Source organism: Coregonus clupeaformis, chromosome 8, assembly GCF_020615455.1.
Source record: "Coregonus clupeaformis isolate EN_2021a chromosome 8, ASM2061545v1, whole genome shotgun sequence".
Classification (NCBI taxonomy): domain Eukaryota; kingdom Metazoa; phylum Chordata; class Actinopteri; order Salmoniformes; family Salmonidae; genus Coregonus; species Coregonus clupeaformis.
Window position 1 is genome coordinate 61,419,361 of NC_059199.1, and position 24,273 is coordinate 61,443,633.

Sequence of the window (24,273 nt, forward strand, 5' to 3'; positions counted from 1 at the left end):
AAAATGTATGGCTCATTTGATTGAGACCACACTAAATACCCATTGGCGCACTTGGTATTGCACACACAGCAGCAAATCAGTGATAAAATTAAAACACTGAGAAATATAGAAATTGAATAAATTACAAATTACATGACCTTCCCCCCCGGAATAGATTTTTAAAATACTACACACACCCATTGGCTGAAATTGAAAAAGCATGACCCTCCCCCATTTTACTCCAGGTAACCATTCTGTACATTTAGATCCATCCCTAACCACTGTGTACTTGAGAAAACAACTCCAGTGCAATAGTTTTCTAGACTCCACAATGCCTTTTATGTATCTTACACCAATGTTACTTAACCATGATGATGGTCTGTTGACAGAAACCTTGGTTTGATCCATAAACTAATTGTGACAAGAAGAATAGCGTGCTGCTGGAGTTTTTTTCCTTTAACACTTTGCATGTCATAAGGTGTACGAAAAAAATTAACTTTTCTATTGGGGCAACCGCTATTATTTACCCTGAGCCAAAAATACTGGACAAAACAAAAATATATTTGGCTACTGTATATTTACAGTGAGCTGCTGCCTCCTAGCGGTCATGCCGCAGCACTGCATGGGCTCACACAGAAGAACACGCCCTCAGACAAGCCAACAGCCTATCACCGAAGGCTGGAACGATGACAGATGCACATTTCAACCAACCATTAGTCAACACCCCGTACAGTAACTAGGTGGCGGCAATACAACAATAGGTGTAGTCTGCCATAAAACCTTATAGGAGAAGATGAAGAAGAAGAAACAGGGCAGTAGAAAGAACAACAAACATTGATTAGCGATAGCTACAGTAGCTAGTTACAATGTAACAACAACGTGTTAATATTGCATCCATTATATCAACAGCTATACTTTTGTGAAACTCACGACGTAATTGTGAAGCAGGTCAGAATTAGAAACAACCTCGCAGTATTATTTGTTTAACGAGTGTTACTTTGGACTGAGTGACCATTGAACTCGTACTCACCGGTCCCCCCTATCAGAAGTCCGAAGTTCCCCACCTATCCCGGGCTCTGGTCAGTCAGCCATGTCCCTCCGTGTCCTCCTGGCCGTGGCGGTGGTGGCTGTCCTCTTTCTGTTCCCCGTAACGTTAACCCGGGCTGGGGACAGGACAGATGGGTCTCGCGGCCAATCCTACGTGGCGGCGGTCTACGAGCACCGGGTGATTCTGAACCCGGCGCCGCACGTGCCTCTGTCCCGGGCGGCGGCGCTCAAGCACATGATGAGCAACCTGGATGTGTACGAGGAGCAGGCCGCGCGAGCGGCGGAACAGGTGGGCTACCTTTGGGAGGGACTGGGAGATGGTCTTCTCTTTCAATTAACATAACCAGATGCTGTTAGTGCAGGGCTGAAACTAAAGCCTGCACACCATGCTGCTAAACTCTTCAGGACTGGGTTACACTTGCCTTTGACAGGAAGGATACACATCAATCTTGCTTGAAGTGCTAGAGTTAGCTTTAAAGCTCTCTTTCCCCTTTCGAGTCTCACCCCATTCCCTATTTCTCTCTCTTTCAGGGGGCTCAGATCATAGTATTTCCAGAGGACGGTCTCCAGGGGTTTAACTTCAGTCGTCTGTCCATCTCTGCTTACCTAGAGACCATCCCTGACCCACAGTCTGAGGACTGGAACCCCTGTACACAGACAGACAGACATACTCACACTGAGGTATGTACTGGGCCGGCTCCAGAACGAATCAGTTGGACAGGCCTTTGATTTCCATAGGCGGGCATGCGCGTTCACAATTTAAAAAAATGGATGTTATAGTAAAGTAAATAGACAGCTAGTGAGTTTCATGTTTGGGGAAGCTTACAATTTATCCTACCATTTCTACCGATCTGTGTGCCAGTTATGACTATTTCTATATGCGCATTTTCGTGGAACAGTTTCATTTCAATAATTACGTTTTTAATTTTTCAAAATCATTGTCACGTGGTTAATCATAAAAATATGAAGAAAAACGTTAAAATTTAACTAAGGCAATGGTACCAGCCTCTGCCATATGGACATTGATGCACTGATCTATTGGCAGCTAAAGTGGTCCTCTGTAGCTCAGCTGGTAGAGCACGGCGCTTGTAACGCCAAGGTAGTGGGTTCGATCCCCGGGACCACCCATACACAAAAATGTATGCACGCATGACTGTAAGTCGCTTTGGATAAAAGCGTCTGCTAAATGGCATATTATTATTATTATAAAGAAATGAGGGCATGGAACTCAGAGATAGCCTATAGGCCAATGCAGCAGTAGGCCTATAACTTCCATAGTCAACTAAGTAAAATACATACAGTACCAGTCCAAACACACCTACTCATTCAAGAGTTTTTCTTTATTTTTACTATTTTCTACATTGTAGAATAATAGTGAAGATATCAAAACTATGAAATAACACATATGGAATCATGTAGTAGCCAAAAAAGTGTTAAACAAATAAAAGTATATTTTATATTTGAGATTCTTCAAAGTAGCCACCCTTTGCCTTGATGACAGCTTTTCACACTCTTGGCATTCTCTCAACCAGCTTCATGAGGAATGATTTTCCAACAGTCTTCAAGGAGTTCCCACATATCAATCAATCAATCAAATTGTATTTATAAAGCCCTTTTTACATCAGCAGATGTCACAAAGTGCTATACAGAAACCCAGCCTAAAACCCCAAACAGCAAGCAATGCAGATGTAGAAGCACTGTGGCTAGGAAAAACTCCCTAGAAAGTCAGGAACCTAGGAAGAAACTTAGAGAGGAACCAGGCTCTGAGGGGTGGCCAGTCCCCTTTTGGCTGTGCCGGGTGGAGATTATAACAGTACATGGCCATTAAGACCAGATTTTTCTCCAAGATGTTCTAACGTTCATAGATGACCAGCAGGGTCAAATAATAATCACGGTGGTTGTAGAGGTTGCAACAGGTCAGTACATCAGGAGTAAATGTCACTTGGCATTTAGAGGTTGAAATAGCAGGTGCGGTAGAGAGAGAGAGTTGAAAACAGCAGGTCTGGGACAAGGTAGCACGTCCGGTGAACTGGAGGTGTGTTTTTGGGTCATTGTCCTGTTGAAAAACAAATGATAGTCTCACTAAGCGCAAACCAGATGGGATGGCGTATCGCTGCAGAATGCTGTGGTAGCCATGCTGGTTAAGTGTGCCTTGAATTCTAAATAAATCACAGACAGTATCACCAGAAAAGCACCCCCACACCATCACACCTCCTCCTCCATGCTTCACGGTGGGAACCACACATGCGGAGATAATCCGTTCACCTACTCTGCGTCTCAAAAAGACACAGCGGTTTGAACCAAAAATCTCACATTTGGACTCATCAGACCAAAGGACAGATTTCCACCGGTCTAATGTCCATTGCTCGTGTTTCTTGGCCCAAGCAAGTCTATTCTTCTTAATGGTGTCCTTTAGTAGTGGTTTCTTTGCAGCAATTAGACCATGAAGGCCTAATTCACGCAGTCTTCTCTGAACAGTTGATGTTGAGATGTGTCTGTTACTTGAACTCTGTGAAGCATTTATTTGGGCTGCAATCTGAGGTGCAGTTAACTCTAATGAACTTATCCTCTGCAGCAGAGGTAACTCAGGGTCTTCCTTTCCTGTGGCGGTCCTCATGAGAGCCAGTTTCATCATAGCGCTTGATAGTTTTTGCGACTTTCTTGAAATGTTCCGTATTGACTGACCTTCATGTCTTAAAGTAATGATGGACTGTCGTGTCTCTTTGCTTATTTGAGCTGTTCTTGCCATAATATGGACTTGGTCTTTTACCAAATAGGGCTATCTTCAGTATACCACCCCTACCTTGTCACAACACAACTGATTGGCTCAAACGCATTAAGAAGGAAATAAATTCCACAAATTAACTTTTAACAAGGCACACCTGTTAATTGAAATGCATTCCTGGTGACTACCTCATGAAGCTGGTTGAGAGAATGCCAAGAGTGTGCAACACTGTCATCAAGGCAAAGGGTGGCTACTTTGAAGAATCTCACTTTTTTGGTTACTACATGATTCCATATGTGTTATTTCATAGTTTTGATGTCTTCACTATTATTCTATAATGTAGAAAATAGTAAAAATAAAGAAAAACCCTGGAATGAGTAGGTGTGTCCAAACGTTTGACTGGTACTGTAGGTCTAAAGCCGACAAATAACAGTAGAAAATATCCTGATGAAAATTCTGGTCCTTTCAATCACATTCATCTCTCTACTCCGCCTGTCTGCCTCCCTCTCTGCCTTGACTTGAGCTAATTCTAGTGAAGTGCAACATTGTATCAAATCATCAACTGGGTCAGCTGGAAGCTGTCTCTAGCGAACATGCAACATTATATCAACTAGCCTATTCTGGGCCCTCAGAGTTTCCCAAGCCAGTGACCTCGGACAGACACGTTTTTTTATGACGTTCCACTTGATGTGGAATCATCAGATCATGATATTTTGCTAATTCACACCGAAACTGGGTGATTATCGAGGCTGGGAGTGTTGGAAAATTTTTTCAAATACTGAGGAACTATCATTCGCAATGGATGTAAAAAAAAAAAAAATGACTTAGTTGAATTACTGTTTGAGGTGAAGAAAACATGACTGGGAAGCTCAGCTTATTGGTGGTGGACGTGGTGAGTTATGACAATCAGAAATCACACACTGCCAAATGGGCACTTTCCTACTTTTGCACGCAGCAGACCAGATAGGCCTACTTCTGTGTGTGCTCAGGCAGGCTCCCTCAACGTTATCAGGAAAGAGAAACCAGACACATGCTCATTGCTGACATGGAGCACTCCAAACAAAATACAAAATAAAACATTTACAAAACTCGTAATGGTTATGAAATAAACCAAAACTTGTTTCTTACAAGTGTAGCAGGTTGTGAACTCCGCAAACAATGAGAACGGTAAATTACTGTAAATAATACCAGTGGAGGCTGGTGGGAGTAGCTATAGGAGGACGGGCTCATTGTAATGGCTGGAATGGAATTAATGGAACGAAGTCAAACATGTGGTTTCCATATGGTTCATTTATTCCATTCCAGCCATTACAATGTATCCAAGATGGCGTAGCAGTGCGGTCGGGTTTTTTTTCTGTGTCCTAGTGTAAATAGCCAGTTTCTTGTTTTTTTTGTCTATTTTGTATATATTTCTCAATTTTACTTTTCATTCTTTAACTAAATATACTTTCCTGCAACCCGCCTCACCCAACGTGGAAAGGATTCTATTATTTCTTTATAACTTTCATCAAGAACCTTAAGCTGAAACTAGTCTAGCTGCAACTGAATGGCTACTTGCTATTAGCCACCGTTAGCGTCTTCACCATTGTCCGTGGCCTGCACTATCCACCAGCCAGCTCTAGCTCTAGCCTGGACAATTCGTCGGCCAGTCTGCACAGCGTGCTATCGACCCAGAGCATATCGGACTTTCTGCCGGAATCACTGGACCCTAGCGCCGGATCATCGCAACCAGCTAGCTGCAACCTGTTGTTGGCTAATTACCATTGCCCCATAGCAAGCACCAGTTAGCCTTGAGCTAGCCTCAGGCCCATCTCCCGGCTATCTACCTCTCTGTCAACCGGACGGGACCTCCTAGTGTTGACACTGAGCCCCGCCGATCCAACACGACTGGTTTGCCGACGAAATCGTCTGATGTGGTTTCAACAGGCTTCCCGTTGCGACGACCACGAAGATCAATCTGCTAGCCCCGGCCCGCTAGCACACGCAAACTACAACTGTGCTTCCTGCTAGCTGTGCTGAAGCACCAATTTGAACTGCTCTCGGACTCACATATTGCTGTTCACTGGACCTTATGATCACTCAGCTGCACAGCTGATGCCTGCTGGACTGTTCCTTTACACGGTACCCTGTCCTGTTTATTCTGTTTAGCCTCAGCGCAAACTTTATCGCTATTACCACTTGTCTTAGCTCTCTCTAATAACACCTGTGATTGCTTTATGCCTCTCTCCCATGTCAATATGCCTTGCCTATTGCTGTTTGGGTTAGTTCTTATTATACAATTTCACTGTAGAACCCCAAGTCCCTCTCAAACTGCCTCAAATAGTTCCTTTGTTCCACCCCCCATACACGCCGAGACCGGCTCAATCGGTGCCTCCAGTGATGCTCTCTTTCATTGTTACCCAACGCTTAGGTTTACCTCAACTGTACTCATATCCTTCCATATCCTTTTCTGTACATAATGCCCTGAATCTTTTATACAACGCCCGTAAATCTGCCCCCTTTATTCTCTGTACCCAATGCACTAGAAGACCAGTTCTTAAAGCCTTTAGTCATATCCTTATTCTACTCCTCCTCTGTTCCTCTGGTGATGTAGAGGCTAACCCAGGCCCTGCAGCCCCCAATATCACTCCTACTCCCCAGGAGCTATCATTTGTTGACTTCTGTAACCGTAAAAGCCTTGGTTTTCTGCACGTAAATATCAGAAGCATCCTTCCTAAGTTTGAGTTATTCACTGCGTTAGCACACTCCGCCAACCCTGATGTTCTAGCAGTGTCTGAATCCTGGCTTAGGAAGGCCACCAAAAATTCTGAAATTCCATCCCCAACTATAACATTTTCCGTCTAGATAGAACTGCCAAAGGGGGTGGAGTTGCAATCTACTGTAGAGATAGCCTGCAGAGCTCTATCATACTATCCAGGTCTGTGCCCAAACAGTTTGAGCTTCTACTTCTAAAAATCCACCTTTCCAGAAATAAGTCTCTCACTGTTGCCGCTTGCTACAGACCCCCCTCAGCCCCCAGCTGTGCCCTGGACACCATATGTGAATTGATTACCCCCATTTATCCTCAGAGTTCGTACTGCTTGGTGACCTAAATTGGGATATGCTTAACACCCCGGCCATCCTACAATCTAAACTAGATGCCCTCAATCTCACACAAAAAATTATCAACAAACCTACCAGGTACAACCCTAAATCCGTAAACATGGGTACCCTCATAGATATCATCCTGACTAACTTACCCTCTAAATACACCTCCACTGTCTTCAACCAGGATCTCAGCGATCACTGCCTTATTGCCTGCGTCCGTAACGGGTCCGCGGTCAAACGACCACCCCTCATCACTGTCAAACGCTCCCTAAAACACTTCAGCGGGCAGGCCTTCCTAATTGACCTGGCCCAGGTATCCTGGATGGATATAGATCTCATTCCATCAGTAGAGGATGCCTGGTTGTTCTTTAAAAGTAATTTCCTCTCAATCTTAAATAAACATGCCCCATTCAAAAAATACAGAACTAAGAACAGATATAGCCCCTGGTTCTCCTCAGACTTGACTGCCCTTGACCAGCACAAAAACATCCAGTGGCGTACTGCATTAGCATCAAATAGCCCCCACGATATGCAACTTTTCAGGGAAGTTAGGAACCAATATACACAAGCAGTTAGGAAAGCAAAGGCTAACTTTTTCAAACAGAAATTTGCATCCTGTAGCACTAACTCCAAAAAGTTTTGGGACACTGTGAAGTCCATGGAGAATACCACTACCTGGCTACCACTACCCCGGCCACCAGCTCTGCACCATCCGCTGCAACTTGCCCATGCCCCCTCCGCTTCTCCTTCACACAAATCCAGACAGCTGATGTTCTGAAAGAGCTGCAAAATCTGGACCCCTACAAATCATCTGGGCTAGACAATCTGGACCCTTTCTTTCTAAAACTAGCCGCCGAAATGGTCGCAACCCCAATACTAGCCTGTTCAACCTCTCTTTCGTAACGTCTGAGATCCCCAGAGATTGGAAAGCTGCCGCGGTCATCCCCCTCTTCAAAGGGGGTGACACTCTAGATCCAAACTGTTACAGACCTACAGTGAGCTCCATAATTCATTGGACAGTGACCATTGTTTTGTTATTTTGGTTCTGTACTCTAGCACTTTGAGTTTGAAAGGATACAATGACAATGAGCGTGAAGTGCAGACTGTCAGCTTTAATTTGAGGGTATTTTCATACATATCGGATGAACCGTTTAGAAATGACAGCACCTTTTGTACATGGTCCCCCATTTTAAGGTACTACAAGTATTTGTTAAATTGGCTTCACAGATGTGTGTCGTTAGGGCAGGTGTATTCATTTGTGTCGTTAGTGAATGCAGGAGAGCTGTTGATGAATAGTAATGATTCTAGACGTTGCTATTGCCTTTGGAGGTTGTTATTGGGGTGTGACAACATGAGGAAGACAGCAGTGTCGATGCAAATGAAGTTGGCCGTCAAAAGGCTCAGAAATGAAAATCAATCATTCAGGAACATTGCAAAAACCCTGGCCATGCCCAAGTCAACAGTTTTGTTCATCATTAACAAGAAAAAAACTACCGGTGAACTCAATTATGTCAAAAGACCCGGTAGACAGAGGAAGACCACTGTAGTGGATGACCGGAGAATACTCTCTATGGTGAAGGAAAAACCCCTGATAACAGCCCAACAGATCAAAAACACTCTCCTGGATGCAGGTGTAGATGTGTCAAAGTCTACCATACGCAGAAGACTACACCAGCAGGACTACAGAGGGTACACTACAAGATGCAAACCACTGATAAGCCTGAAGAACAGAAAGGCAAGATTACAGTTTGCTAAAAAGCACCTAAAAGAACCCCAAGAGTTCTGGAAAAAAATATTGTGGACAGATGAGACAAAGATTAACATGTACCAGAGTGATGGAAAGACAAAAGTGTGGAGAAAAAAAGAAATGCCCATGATCCAAAGCATACCACCTCATCCATGAAACATGGTGGAGGGGGGTGTTATTGCTTGGGCCTGTATGGCTGCCAGTGGAACAGGCTCACTTGTCTTCATCGATGATGTGACTGCAGACAGAAGTAGAACAATGAATTCTGAAGTCTACAGAAATATTTTATCTGCTCAGATAAAACCAAATGCCTCCAAACTCATTGGACGGCACTTAATCACGCAACAAGACAATGACCCTGAACATACTGCTAGAGCAACAAAGGGGTTTTTGATGGCCAAAAAGTGGAAAAACCTTGACTGGCCGAGTCAATCACCAGATCTGAATCCAATTGAACATGCATTTTACATGCTGAAGAGGAGACTTAAGGCAATAAGTCCCCGAAACAAGCAGGAACTGAAGATGGCTGCAGTACAGGCCTGGCAGAGCATCACCAGGGAAGATACCCAGCGTCTGGTGATGGCGATGCATCGCAGACTTCAAGCAGTCATTGCATGCAAAGGATATGCGACCAAATATTAACAATGATTACTTTATTCTACATTATGTTAAACTGTCCAATGATTTTTGATGCCCGAAAATGGGGGGGACCATGTACAAAAGCTTCTATAATTCGTAAACGGTTCATCCGATATGTATGAAAATACCCTCAAATTAAAGCTGACAGTCTGCACTTCACCCTCATTGTCATTGTATCCTTTCAAACTCAAAGTGCTAGAGTACAGAACCAAAATAACAAAAGAATGGTCACTGTCCAGTGAATTATGGAGCTCACTGTATATCCATCCTGCCCTGCCTTTCGAAAGTTTTTGAAAGCCAAGTTAACAAACAGATCACCGACCATTTCGAATCCCACCGTACCTTCTCCGCTATGCAATCCGGTTTCCGAGCTGGTCATGGGTGCACTTCAGCCACGCTCAAGGTCCTAACCGATATTATAACCGCGATCGATAATAGACAGTACTGTACAGCCGTCTTCATCGACCTGGCCAAGGCTTTCGACTCTGTCAACCACCGCATTCTTATTGGCAGACTAAATAGCCTTGGTTTCTCAAATGACTGCCTCGCCTGGTTCACCAACTACTTCTCAGATAGAGTTCAATGTGTCAAATCGGAGTGCCTGTTGTCTGGACCTATGGCAGTCTCTATGGGGGTGCCACAGGGTTCAATTCTTGGGCCGACTCTTTTCTCTGTGTATATCAATGATGTCGCTCTTGCTGCTGGTGACTCTCAGATCCACTTCTACGCAGACGACACCATTTTGTATACATCTGGCCCTTCATTGGACACTGTGTTAACAAACCTCCAAACGAGCTTCAATGCCATACAACACTCCTTCAGTAGCCTCCAACTGCTCTTAAACACTAGTAAAACTAAATGCATGCTCTTCAATCGAACGCTGCTGGCACCCGCCCACCCGACTAGAATCACTACTCTCGACGGGTCTGACCTAGAGTATGTGGACAACTACAAATACCTAGGTGTCTGGTTAGACTGTAAGCTCTCCTTCCAGACTCACATTAAGAATCTCCAATCCAAAGTTAAATCTAGAATCGGTTTCCTATTTCGCAACAAAGCCTCCTTCACTCATGCTGCCAAACATGCCCTCGTAAAACTGACTATCCTACCGATCCTTGACTTCGGCGATGTCATTTACAAAATAGCCTCCAACACTCTACTCAGCAAATTGGATGTAGTCTATCACAGTGCCATCCGTTTTGTCTCCAAAGCCCCATATACTACCCACCACTGTGACCTGTACGCTCTTGTTGGCTGGTCCTCACTATATATTCGTCGCCAAACCCACTGGCTCCAGGCCATCTATAAATCACTTCTAGGCAAATCCCCGCCTTATCTTAGCTCATTGGTCACCATAGCAACACCCACCCGTAGTATGCGCTCCAGCAGGTATATCTCACTGGTCATCCCCAAAGCCAACACCTCCTTTGGCCGCCATTCCTTCCAGTTCTCTGCTGCCAATGACTGGAACAAATTGCAAAAATCTCTGAAGCTGGAGACACTTATCTCCCTCACTAACTTTAAGCATCATTTGTCAGAGCACCTTACCGATCATTGCACCTGTACACAGCCCATCTGAAATTAGCCCGCCCAACTACCTCATCCCTATATTGTTATTTATTTTGCTCATTTGCACCCCAGTATCTCTTGCACATCTATCATTCCAATGTTAATACAAATTGTAATTATTTTGCACTATAGCCTATTTATTGCCTTACCTCCATAACTTGCTACATTTGCACACACTGTATTTATATTTTCTGTTGTATTTTTGACTTTATGTTTTGTTTTACCCCATATGTAACTCTGTGTTGTTGTTTTTATCGCACTGCTTTGCTTTATCTTGGCCAGGTCGCAGTTGTAAATGAGAACTTGTTCTCAACTGGCTTACCTGGTTAAATAAAGGTGAAATAAATTAAAAAATTAAAAAATGAGCCCATCCTCCTATACAGTGAGGGAAAAAGTATTTGATCCCTTGCTGATTTTGTACGCTTGCCCACTGACAAAGACATGATCAGTCTATCATTTTAATGGTAGGTTTATTTGAACAGTGAGAGACAGAATAACAACAAAATAAATCCAGAAAAACGCATGTCAAAAATGTTATAAATTGATTTGCATTTTAATGAGGGAAATAAGTATTTGACCCGTCTGCAAAACATGACTTAGTACTTGGTGGTAAAACCCTTGTTGGCAATCACAGAGGTCAGACGTTTCTTGTAGTTGGCCACCAGGTTTGCACACATCTCAGGAGGGATTTTGTCCCACTCCTCTTTGCAGATCTTCTCCAAGTCATTAAGGTTTCGAGGCTGACGTTTGGCAACTCGAACCTTCAGCTCCCTCCACAGAATTTCTATGGGATTAAGGTCTGGAGAATGGCTAGGCCACTCCAGGACCTTAATGTGCTTCTTCTTGAGCCACTCCTTTGTTGCCTTGGCCGTGTGTTTTGGGTCATTGTCATGCTGGAATACCCATCCACGACCCATTTTCAATGCCCTGGCTGAGGGAAGGAGGTTCTCACCCAAGATTTGACGGTACATGGCCCCGTCCATCGTCCCTTTGATGCAGTGAAGTTGTCCTGTCCCCTTAGCAGAAAAACACCCCCAAAGCATAATGTTTCCACCTCCATGTTTGACGGTGGGGATGGTGTTCTTGGGGTCATAGGCAGCATTCCTCCTCCTCCAAACACGGCGAGTTGAGTTGATGCCAAAGAGCTCGATTTTGGTCTCATCTGACCACAACACTTTCACCCAGTTCTCCTCTGAATCATTCAGATGTTCATTGGCAAACTTCAGACGGGCATGTATATGTGCTTTCTTGAGCAGGGGGACCTTGCGGTCGCTGCAGGATTTCAGTCCTTCACTGCGTAGTGTGTTACCAATTGTTTTCTTGGTGACTATGGTCCCAGCTGCCTTGAGATCATTGACAAGATCCTTCCGGTTGTTCTGGGCTGATTCCTCACCGTTCTCCACGAGGTGAGATCTTGCATGGAGCCCCAGGCCGAGGGAGATTGACAGTTATTTTGTGTTTCTTCCATTTGCGAATAATCGCACCAACTGTTGTCACCTTCTCACCAAGCTGCTTGGTGATGGTCTTGTAGCCCATTCCAGCCTTGTGTAGGTCTACAATCTTGTCCCTGACATCCTTGGAGAGCTCTTTGGTCTTGGCCATGGTGGAGAGTTTGGAATCTGATTGATTGATTGCTTCTGTGGACAGGTGTCTTATATACAGGTAACAAGCTGAGATTAGGAGCACTCCCTTTAAGAGTGTGCTCCTAATCTCAGCTCGTTACCTGTATAAAAGACACCTGTGAGCCAGAAATCTTTCTGATTGAGAGGGAGTCAAATACTTATTTACCTCATTAAAATGCAAATCAATTTATAACATTTTTGACATGCGTTTTTCAGGATTTTTTTAATGTTATTCTGTCTCTCACTGTTCAAATAAACCTACCATTAAAATTATAGACTGCTCATGTCTTTGTCAGTGGGCAAGCGTACAAAATCAGCAGGGGATCAAATACTTTTTCCCCCTCACTGTAGCTCCTCCCACCAGCTTCCTCTGATTAATACATGCATTAACAGAAATTCATGTAACTAAATGACGGGGGATTTACAGTTCATGTACTAGGCACACTGGTGACATGTGTAATGGGGAGTTGATAAAAAAAAAGAACAATCAAAGGGCAAACAATTCACACATTGAAACAATTAATGGGCAAGAATTGGCGGGAGACAGCTGAGCGCATTCTGGAGAGCTGAGTGGATGCATTCTGGAGAGCTGAGTGCATTCTGGAGAGCTGAGTGGATGCATTCTGGAGAGCTGAGTGGATGCATTCTGGAGAGCTGAGTGGATGCATTCTGGAGAGCTGAGTGGATGCATTCTGGAGAGCTGAGTGGATGCATTCTGGAGAGCTGAGTAGATGCATTCTGGAGAGCTGAGTGGATGCATTCTGGAGAGCTGAGTGGATGCATTCTGGAGAGCTGAGTGGATGCATTCTGGAGAGCTGAGTGGATGCATTCTGGAGAGCTGAGTGGATGCATTCTGGAAAGCTGAATGGATGCATTCTGGAAAGCTGAGTAGATGCATTCTGGAAAGCTGAATGGATGCATTCTGGATAGCTGAATGGATGCATTCTGGAGAGCTGAGTGGATGCATTCTGGAGAGCTGAGTGGATGCATTCTGGAGAGCTGAATGGATGCATTCTGGAGAGCTGAGTGGATGCATTCTGGAGAGCTGAGAGCTGAGCCACAACTCATTCAGCTAGCCCTAATGCCACGCCCACTGCCCAAACTGCGGGCTTCCCAAATAGACATAGGCCTATGCACTTGTGATTTGAAACAATCCACAGATAGTTTAAATAAAATAAGCTAATGATCCTCTGTGGCTAAGTCATGCTCCCTGGTGAAGTATTTAGAATGTTTTCATTTAGACAGGGGTAATTATAGCCTATAATTTTGGCAAAACATCAATTTACTTTAGGGGAATCCAGCATCCTAACAGTGCACTGTGCACCTGCCAACTTTCCTTTCCAATTCGCAAGAGGCTAAAACCATAGATCTGTATGTAATGACGAGATACTCATGTCTCCGCCGTAACAATGGGAGTCTTTGTCCCAAAGGCAAGAAGGTAGGCGACAAGCTTAGGTTTGCATATTAAGCCCATAGAAACGCATTGGGCTTATTCTGGACAGATTTTGGCGAGAGTGAGCCCTCTTACTTTCTGCTGAAACTCTCTCCGAGTGAGCGAAACAGCGCCCCTCTGTCTTACTATATGTAGCCCATGTATCTGATGATGTCTGGCCAGAAATAGTATGACATGCCATATTCTTTTGGTCCAGACAGCATCAGATACATGGTCTCTACACATACTGAGACAGAGGGGCGATGTTTCGGTCGATTGGATGCTTTATTTGAGATTGAGTCTTTCGTCGGGGCATGGACTCTACAAGGTGTCGAAAGTGTTGGCCCATATTGACTCCAATGCATCCCACAGTTGTGTCAAGTTGGCTGGATGTCCTTTGGGTGGTGGACCGTTCTTGATACACACAAGAAACGGTTAAGCATGAAAAACCCAGCAGCGTTGCAGTTCTTGACAAAAACAGGTGCGCCTGGTACTTACTATGATACCCCATTCAAAGGCATTTAAATATTTTGTCTTGCCCATTCACCCTCTGACACACATACACAATCCATGTCTCAATCCTAAAAAAAATCCTTATTTAATCGGTCTCCTCCTCCTTCATCTACACTGATTGAAGTGGATTTAACAAGGGACATCAATAAGGGATCATAGCTTTCACCTGGATTCACCTGGTCAGTCTATGTCATGGAAAGAGAAGGTGTTCCTAATGTTCTGTACACTCAGTGTATGTCCTTTGGTCCTTCCAAGCATCTGCCTCTAACCCTAGGAAGCTCTTTGCCACCTTCTCCTCCCTGATGAATCCCCCCTCTCTGTGGATGACTTCGTCAACCTTTTTGAAAAGAAGGTTGACGACATCCGATCCTCGTTTGTTAAGTCAAATGACACTGCTGGTCCTGCTCACACTGCCCTACCCTATGCTTTGACTTCTTTCTCCCCTCTCTCTCCAGATGAAATCTTGCGACTTGTGACGGCCGGCCGCCCAACAACCTGCCCGCTTGACCCTATCCCCTCCTCTCTTCTCCAGACCATCTCCGGTGACCTTCTCCCTTACCTCACCTCGCTCATCAACTCATCCTTGACCGCTGGCTATGTCCCTTCCGTCTTCAAGAGAGCGAGAGTTGCATCCCTTCTCAAAAAACCTACACTCGATCCCTCCGATGTCAACAACTACAGACCAGTATCCCTTCTTTATTTTCTCTCCAAAACTCTTGAGCGTGCCGTCTCTAGCCAACTCTCTTGCTATCTCTCTCAGAATGACCTTCCTGATCCAAACCAGTCAGGTTTCAAGACTGGTCATTCAACTGAGACTGCTCTTCTCTGTGTCACGGAGGCTCTCCGCACTGCTAAAGCTAACTCTCTCTCCTCTGCTCTTGTCCTTCTAGACCTGCTGCCTTTGATACTGTGAACCATCAGATCCTCCTCTCCACCCTCTCCGAGTTGGGCATCTCCGGCACGGCTCACTCTTGGATTGCGTCCTACCTGACCGGTCGCTCCTACCAAGTGGCGTGGCGAGAATCTGTCTCCGCACCACGTGCTCTCACCACTGGTGTCCCCCAGGGCTCAGTTCTAGGCCCTCTCCTATTCTCGCTATACACCAAGTCACTTGGCTCTGTCATATCCTCACATGGCCTCTCCTATCATTGCTACGCAGACGACACACAACTAATCTTCTCCTTTCCCCCTTCTGATAACCAGGTGGCGAATCGCATCTCTGCATGTCTGGCAGACATATCAGTATGGATGACGGATCACCACCTCAAGCTGTACCTCGGCAAGATGGAGCTGCTCTTCCTCCCGGGGAAGGACTGCCCGTTCCATGATCTCGCCATCACGGTTGACAACTCCGTTGTGTCCTCCTCCCAGAGTGCAAAGAGCCTTGGCGTGACCCTGGACAACACCCTGTCGTTCTCCGCTAACATCAAGGCGGTGACCCGATCTTGTAGGTTCATGCTCTACAACATTCGGAGAGTACGACCCTGCCTTACACAGGAAGCGGCACAGGTCCTAATCCAGGCACTTGTCATCTCCCGTCTGGATTACTGCAACTCGCTGTTGGCTGGGCTCCCTGCCTGTGCCATTAAACCCCTACAACTCATCCAGAATGCCGCAGCCCGTCTGGTGTTCAACCTTCCCAAGTTCTCTCACGTCACCCCGCTCCTCCGCACACTCCACTGGCTTCCAGTTGAAGCTCGCATCTGCTACAAGACCATGGTGCTTGCCTACGGAGCTGTGAGGGGAACAGCACCTCCATACCTTCAGGCTCTGATCAGTCCCTACATCCAAACGAGGGCATTGCGTTCATCCACCTCTGGCCTGCTGGCCCCCCTACCTCTGCGGAAGCACAGTTCCCGCTCAGCCCAGTCAAAACTGTTCGCTGCTCTGGCACCCCAATGGTGGAACAAGCTCCCACACGACGCCAGGACAGCGGAGTCACTCACCACCTTCCGGAGACACTTGAAACCCCACCTCTTTAAGGAATACCTGGGATAGGATAAAGTAATCCTTCTACCCCCCCCTTACCCCACCCCAAAGAAAGAAGAAAAAAAAACATATTGTAAAGTGGTTGTCCCACTGGCTATAAGGTGAATGCACCAATTTGTAAGTCGCTCTGGATAAGAGCGTCTGCTAAATGACGTAAATTTAAAAGTCTGAATTTTTTTTAATCAAATACCGTCAAATGTGTGTTCTGTCCTGTTCTCTCTCAGGTCCTCCAGAGGTTGAGCTGCATGGCTCAGCGTCACAGCCTTTACCTGGTGGCCAACATGGCTGACCTCCATCCCTGCCCTCAGACCTCCCACCCCCCCTGCCCACCCGATGGGCGATGGCAGTTCAACACTGACGTAGTCTTCAGGTTGGTAGAACCTATGTTGTTTCTGTTTTCAACACATTGTTCTTAAGCCGTGAGAGAATCAAGGTGTACATGGAGTTTGAGGTGCTCTTGGAATAGGGGAATTACATTATATTGCGTTTGTATACAGGAGTGACTTGGAATTATGTTCTTGCTATATTGTTAAGTCTTTCATCCAAAGTGCACCCCACCATCAACCATTATCTGTATGTACAGTATGTTTTAATAATAATTGTATTACTTTTTTTACACAATAAGTTGGGTTATATAGATGAAAATTCATTTTGTTCTCCCATTCACTGCAGGTCTGATGGTTCCCTGGCGGCGCGCTATCACAAACACAACCTGTACTTCGAGAACGCCTTCGATGCCCCGCCCAGGCTAGAGGTGGTGGCCTTTGACACGCCGTTTGCCGGACGGTTTGGAGTGTTAACCTGCTTCGACATCATGTTCCATGACCCTACTGTCAGGTTGCTGGAGCAGGTACATGAAGCTTAGAGGGTGGCAGGTAGCCTTGTGTGCAGGTAGCCCTGTGTGCAGGTAGCCCTGTGTGCAGGTAGCCTTGTGGCAGGTAGCCCTGTGTGCAGGTAGCCCTGTGTGCAGGTAGCCTTGTGGCAGGTAGCCTTGTGGCAGGTAGCCTTGTGGCAGGTAGCCTTGTGGCAGGTAGCCTTGTGGTAGGTAGCCCTATGTGCAGGTAGCCTTGTGGCAGGTAGCCCTGTGTGTAGGTAGCCTTGTGTGCAGGTAGCCTTGTGGCAGGTAGCCTTGTGGCAGGTAGCCTTGTGGCAGGTAGCCCTATGTGCAGGTAGCCTTGTGGCAGGTAGCCCTGTGTGTAGGTAGCCTTGTGGCAGGTAGCCTTGTGGCAGGTAGCCTTGTGGCAGGTAGCCCTGTGTGCAGGTAGCCTTGTGGCAGGTAGCCTTGTGGCAGGTAGCCCTGTGTGCAGGTAGCCTTGTGGCAGGTAGCCCTGTGGCAGGTAGCCTTGTGGCAGGTAGCCCTGTGTGCAGGTAGCCTTGTGGCAGGTAGCCTTGTGGCAGGTAGCCTTGTGGCAGGTAGCCTTGTGGCAGGTAGCCCTATGTGCAGGTAGCCTTGTGGCAGGTAGCCCTGTGTGTAGGTAGCCTTGTGTGCAGGTAGCCTTGTGGCAGGTAGCCTTGTGGCAGGTAGCCCTGTGTGCAGGTAGCCTTGTGGCAGGTAGCCTTGTGGCAGGTAGCCCTGTGGCAGGTAGCCCTGTGGCAGGTAGCCTTGTGGCAGGTAGCCCTGTGGCAGGTAGCCTTGTGTGCAGGTAGCCTTGTGGCAGGTAGCCTTGTGGCAGGTAGCCTTGTGGCAGGTAGCCCTGTGTCCAGGTAGCCTTGTGGCAGGTAGCCTTGTGGCAGGTAGCCTTGTGTGCAGGTAGCCCTGTGTGCAGGTAGCCTTGTGGCAGGTAGCCCTGTGGCAGGTAGCCTTGTGGCAGGTAGCCCTGTGGCAGGTAGCCTTGTGTGCAGGTAGCCCTGTGTGCAGGTAGCCTTGTGGCAGGTAGCCCTGTGTGCAGGTAGCCCTGTGTGCAGGTAGCCTTGTGGCAGGTAGCCTTGTGGCAGGTAGCCTTGTGGTTAGAGCGTTGGGCCAGTAACCAAAAAGGTGGAAAAATCTGTCGAGGTGCCCTTGAGCAAGGCACTTAACCCTAATTGCTCCAGCATCGCCGTTGTTAATGGCAGACCCTGGCTGTGACCCCGCTCTCTGAGGGTGTCTCAGAGAGAGTAGGATATGCAAAAAAACACATTTACAATTCACACATGCATATTAATACACACTGGTACATGTGTGAAATAGGACAAATATAAACACTCACCAAATTAGTATTACACACACACAAACACACATATTTTCCCACAATGTTTCATTATGGATCCAAATGAAGTTAAAAGTCTGTGTTAATGTCTTTCTCTCTCTCCTCAGGGTATCAGACAGATGGTCTACCCCACAGCCTGGATGAACCAGCTTCCTCTGCTGTCAGCGGTTCAGTTCCAGAGAGCCTTCAGTCTGGGAGCTAACACCACCCTGCTGGCAGCTAACATCAGGGCAGACAGCCTGGGCATGACAGGCAGTGGCATCTTCACCCCTGGTACTGCCGTCTACCACCACGCCAGGGCTGGGCAGCCAGAGGAGGGGAGGCTGCTGGTGTTGAGGATACCTGTCCTGGACACTGACTGGCTGGGAACAGAGAAGAGGGCCAAGGGGCTGGGAACAGAGAAGAGGGCCAAGGGGCAGGCAAGAGGAGAGGGGGAGGCAGGAGGAGAGGGGGAGACAAGTGGAGAGGGAGAGGCAGGAGGAGAGGGAGAGGCAGGAGGAGAGGGGGAGGCAGGAGGAGAGGGGGAGACAGGAGGAGAGGGGGAGACAAGAGGAGAGGGGGAGACAAGAGGAGAGGGGGAGACAAGAGGAGAGGTAGAGGCAGGAGGAGAGGGAGAGGCAGAAGGAGAGGGGGAGACAAGAGGAGAGGGGGAGACAAGAGGAGAGGTAGAGGCAGGAGGAGAGGGAGAGGCAGGAGGAGAGGGGGAGACAAGAGGAGAGGGGGAGGCAGGAGGAGAGGGGGAGGCAGGAGGAGAGGGGGAGGCAAGAGAGGCGGTGGAAGCTTATACCAGGTCACCTAAGCCTCTGTCTGGACAGAGGGAGGACAACTCTGGGTTCTGTTTACAGGAGAGCCAACACTGCCAGGAGGAATCTCTCTCTGCCTCTCCTCCTACCCTCTCTCCCACTCCCTCCACATCCCCCTTTCTCTTCACCTCCTCTATGATGTATGATCCGTTCTCCTTCGTCCTGCTGCGTGGTTCAGAGGGCCAGCTGACTGTGTGTGATGGTCCTTTCTGCTGTCACCTGCAGTACCGACGCTCCCCACAGGGGGACAATACGGAGCTCTATGCTCTAGGGGCGTTCTCTGGCACTCACACGGTTAACGGACGCTACGGTGTACAGGTAGGGAGGGATTTTTAAATTGACCCACATTACAACTTACATTTGGAACTGGTTCGAGGACTCTTGCACTGTGTATACTTGCAACATTTGTTAGTATTCAACTTTCGGTTGATCATTATTATGTTTAATTTGCAAGGATACAGTCTACCAGTTCTACTAAGTATACCAGTTCTACTAAGTATACAGTCTACCAGTTCTACTAAGTATACCAGTTCTACTAAGTATACAGTCTACCAGTTCTACTAAGTATACAGTCTACCAGTTCTACTAAGTATACCAGTTCTACTAAGTATACAGTCTACCAGTTCTACTAAGTATACAGTCTACCAGTTCTACTAAGTATACAGTCTACCAGTTCTACTAAGTATACAGTATACCAGTTCTACTAAGTATACAGTCTACCAGTTCTACTAAGTATACCAGTTCTACTAAGTATACAGTATACCAGTTCTACTAAGTATACCAGTTCTACTAAGTATACAGTCTACCAGTTCTACTAAGTATACAGTCTACCAGTTCTACTAAGTATACCAGTTCTACTAAGTATACAGTATACCAGTTCTACTAAGTATACAGTCTACCAGTTCTACTAAGTATACCAGTTCTACTAAGTATACAGTATACCAGTTCTACTAAGTATACCAGTTCTACTAAGTATACAGTCTACCAGTTCCCAAACTGTGATCTTTCAATAGTTAAGCCTCTTACAGCAATACAACAGTTCATGCATGGCAATAAGGATTAACCCCTCCCCCTCCAGGTGTGTGCGTTGGTCCGCTGTTTGGGGTCGGAGGTCAGCTCCTGTGGACAGGAAGTGGAGGAGGCGGAGTCTAGAGTGGACTTCCTATTGGAGGGGAAGTTCGGAACGCGTCACGTTTACCCGTCGTTGCTAGGTAGCGGCATGGTTCTAGAACAACCTGACCAGGTCAAGACGACTGCAGATGGTCGAGTGGCCATGAAACACTCAGGGATGACCGTCGGGCTGGTGACCGCATGTCTCTACGGCAGGGTGTACGACCAGGACTAAGGTGTGAGTAAGAGAGAGAGAGAGTGTGTGTGTTTGGGTTAAATTATTGTGTGGTCCCATAAAGTGGGCCTATCTTCTGCCTCAGTAAATAAATTTTCTCCAACCTCTTTTGTTGTCGTTTCAGTAGCATTTAAAATGACACCTTATTCTCTTCAAAGTGCACTACATTAAGTCTATGCCCTATGTCACAATAATCCCTATGTAGTGCAATATATGACTGGGGGTGCACTACTCCCCACAAATTGAAAAGAGTTGGATTTGGTGTAGGCATGGGCTATACACCAGTCATTTACTTTGAAATTAATGAAGGGACATGAACAAGTGCACACTTTGGAAATTTTTTTTGAGATTATTGGGACGCAAATCCCACTCCTTATGTAGTGCACACCATCTATTAACTCCATAATCTGGAGAACAACTCAGGCATTTCAAAATAAACCAACATGATTAAATATCAGTCATTATTAAGAACATTTCACCATATTAAAGTCCATATTATGCCTTTGAATTTCTCACCTGAAAAAGGGCAACGTTTCACTCACGCGGCGCGCACACACACACACACACACACACACACTTTTCCTGTCTGCATTACAGTGTAGAAGTGTTCAGAGTGTGTGAAGTGTTAAAACTGACAGGAATTTAGTGACTTACAATTTCTGGGATCTTTTATTTCAGCTCATGAAACATGGGACCAACATTTTAGATGTAGCTTAGTGGTTAAGGGCGTTGTGCCAGTAACCGAGAGGTTGCTGGTTCTAATCCCCGAGCCGACTAGGTGAAAAATCTGTCGATGTGCCCTTGAGCAAGGCACTTAACCCTAATTGCTCCTGTAAGTCGCTCTGGATAAGAGCGTCTGCTAAATTACTAAAATGTAAATATTTTTGTTCACTATACAGCGAATTCTGAAAGTATTCAGACCCCTTGACTTTTTCCACATTTTGTTACGTTACAGCCTTATTCTAAAATTGATTAACTTCTTAAGGATCGGACCCCTTTTTTCAATTTTCGCCTAAAATGACATACCCAAATCTAACTGCCTGTAGCTCAGGACCTGAAGCAAGGATATGCATATTCATGATACCATTTGAAAGGAAACACTTTGAAGTTTGTGGAAATGTGAAATTAATGTAGGAGAATATAACACATTAGATCTGGTAAAAGGTAATACAAACCAAAAAACATGCATTTTTTCATTGAAATGCAAGAGAAAAGCCACAATATAATATTGCATTTTAGGCGCCATTTAGATTTTGGCCACTAGATGGCAGCAGTGTGTGCTATTTTGTATCAAGTCTGCCCAAATGTGCCGAATTGGTCAATTGATACATTTTCAAGTACACAACTATAAAGAACATACAAAATTGATATGGTAATACAAAATGTAAGTTTACACACTCCCATGAATGTCATACATGAAGGATCATTAGCTTATACACTAACTTTCACACATCTAGATGGCCGGGCGGGGTGGGTGTGGAGCCAGAGACAGCAGGGGTTTCAACTGTAGAACCCAGTTCCTACATTTGAATATAAAAATGGATTTTATTAAACAAAACTATGCTAAATGTTATCTCTGGGACCCTTAGGATGACAAATCAGAGCAAGATTACTGAATGTAAGTACATTATTTACCTTCAGAGGTGAATGTATCAAACCAGTTGCCGTGATACGTTTTTTGTTGATGTGCACTCTCCTTAAACAATAGCATGGTATTTTTCACTGTAATAGCTACTGTAAATTGGACAGTGCAGTTAGAGTAACAATAATTTAAGCTTTCTGCCCATATAAGACATGTCTATGTCCTGGAAAGTTTGCTGTTACTTACAACAGTCATGCTAATCACATTAGCGCACGTTAGCTCAACCGTCCCGTATACGGGACACTGATCCCGTAGAGGTTAAATTGTTTCCCCACCCTCATCAATCTACACACAATACCCCATAATGACGAAGTGAAATGTTTGCAAATTTATTAAAAATAAAAAACTGAAATATCTTGTTTACATAAGTATTCAGACCCTTTAATCAGTACTTTGTTGAAGCACCTTTGGTAGCAATTATAGCCTTGAGTCTTCTTCAGTATGATGCTACAAGCTTGGCACACCTGTATTTGGGGAGTTTCTCCCATTCTTCTCTGCAGATCCTCTCAAGCTCATTCAGGTTGGATGGGGAGTGTCGCTGCACAGCTATTTTCAGGTCTCTCCAAAGATGTTGGATTGGGTTAAAGCCTGGGCTCTGGCTGGGCCACTCAAGGACATTCAGAGACTTGTCCCGAAGCCACTCCTGTGTTGTCTTGACTGTGTGCTTAGGGTCGTTGTCCTGTTGGAAGTTGAACCTTCACCCCAGTCTGAGGTCCTGAGCGCTCTGGATCAGGTTTTCATCCAAGATCTCGCTGTACTTTGCTCCGTTCATCTTTCCCTCGATCCTGACTAGTCTCCCAGTCCCTGCCGCTGAAAAACATCCCCACAGCATGATGCAGCCACCAGGTTGCTTCACCGTAGGGATGGTTCCAGGTTTCCTCCAGATGTGACACTTCGCATTCAGGCCAAAGAGTTCAATCTTGGTTTCATCAGACCAGAAAATCTTGTTTATCATGGTCTGAGAGTCCTTTAGGTGTCTTTTGGCAATCTACAAGCTGGCTGTCATGTGCCTTTTACTGAGGAGTGGCTTCTGTCTGGCCACCCTACCATAAAGGCCTGATTTGTGGAGTGCTGCAGAGATGGTTGTCCTTCTGGAAGGTTCTCCCATCTCCACAGAGGAACTCTGGAGCTCTGTCTGAGTGACCATCGGGTTCTTGGTCACCTCCCTGACCAAGCCCTTCTCCCCCGATTGCTCAGTTTGGCCGGGCGGCCAGCTCTAGGAAGAGTCTTGGTGTTCTTGGGGACCTGTGTTCTTGGGGACCTTCAATGCTGCAGAAATGTTTTGGTACCCTTTCTCAGATCTGTGCCTCGACACAATCCTGTCTCGGAGCTCGACTGACAATTCCTTCAACCTCATGGCTTGGTTTTTGCTCTGACATGGACTGTCAACTGTGGGACCTTTTATAGACAGGTGTGAGCCTTCCCAAATCATGTCCAATCAAGTTGTAGAAACAGCTCAATGATGATCAGTGGAAACAGGATGCACCTGAGCTCAATTTCGAGTCTCATAGCAAAGGGGCTGAATACTTATGTAAATAAGGTTTCTGTTTTTCATTTGTAATAAATGTATTTTGTCATCATGGGGTATTGTGTGTAGATTGCTGAGAATTTTTATTTATTTAATCAATTTTTTGTTTTAAAGGCTGTAATGTAAAGTCAAGGGGTCTGAATACTTTGTGAAGGTTCTGTATATACTACATATATAATATATTTCCTTAATTTAAAGAATACAGTTTTTCTTTGCCTCTTGGGCCTGGGGCCAGGGGCTTCATCCCGGGTAAACCCCTGCATTAATCCGGCCCTGAACCTACCTGGTCCCCGAATCTTCAGAACCACCATGTTTCTTGGTTAGCCGGTGTCTCTTACCTGCATGTCTAGCTAGCGGGCTCCTGGGGTTTACAGCCCGCTAGTGTTCCGTTTGCACCAGGCTCCCTCCTTCCAAAGACAG

General features: G+C 45.9%; 1 protein-coding gene across 1 annotated transcript; it reads left to right on the forward strand.

Moving 5' to 3' along the window:
• The first annotated feature begins 743 nt into the window (after positions 1 to 743).
• LOC121572271 (biotinidase-like) lies at positions 744 to 20,790 on the forward strand. Its single transcript, XM_041884289.2, has 7 exons — positions 744 to 1,315; positions 1,558 to 1,707; positions 16,574 to 16,719; positions 17,022 to 17,199; positions 18,643 to 18,972; positions 19,381 to 19,656; positions 20,417 to 20,790. The coding sequence occupies exons 1-7, from the start codon at positions 1,070 to 1,072 to the stop codon at positions 20,681 to 20,683; spliced, it is 1,593 nt and encodes a 530-aa protein (XP_041740223.2). The 5' UTR covers positions 744 to 1,069; the 3' UTR covers positions 20,684 to 20,790.
• Positions 20,791 to 24,273: the final 3,483 nt, after the last annotated feature.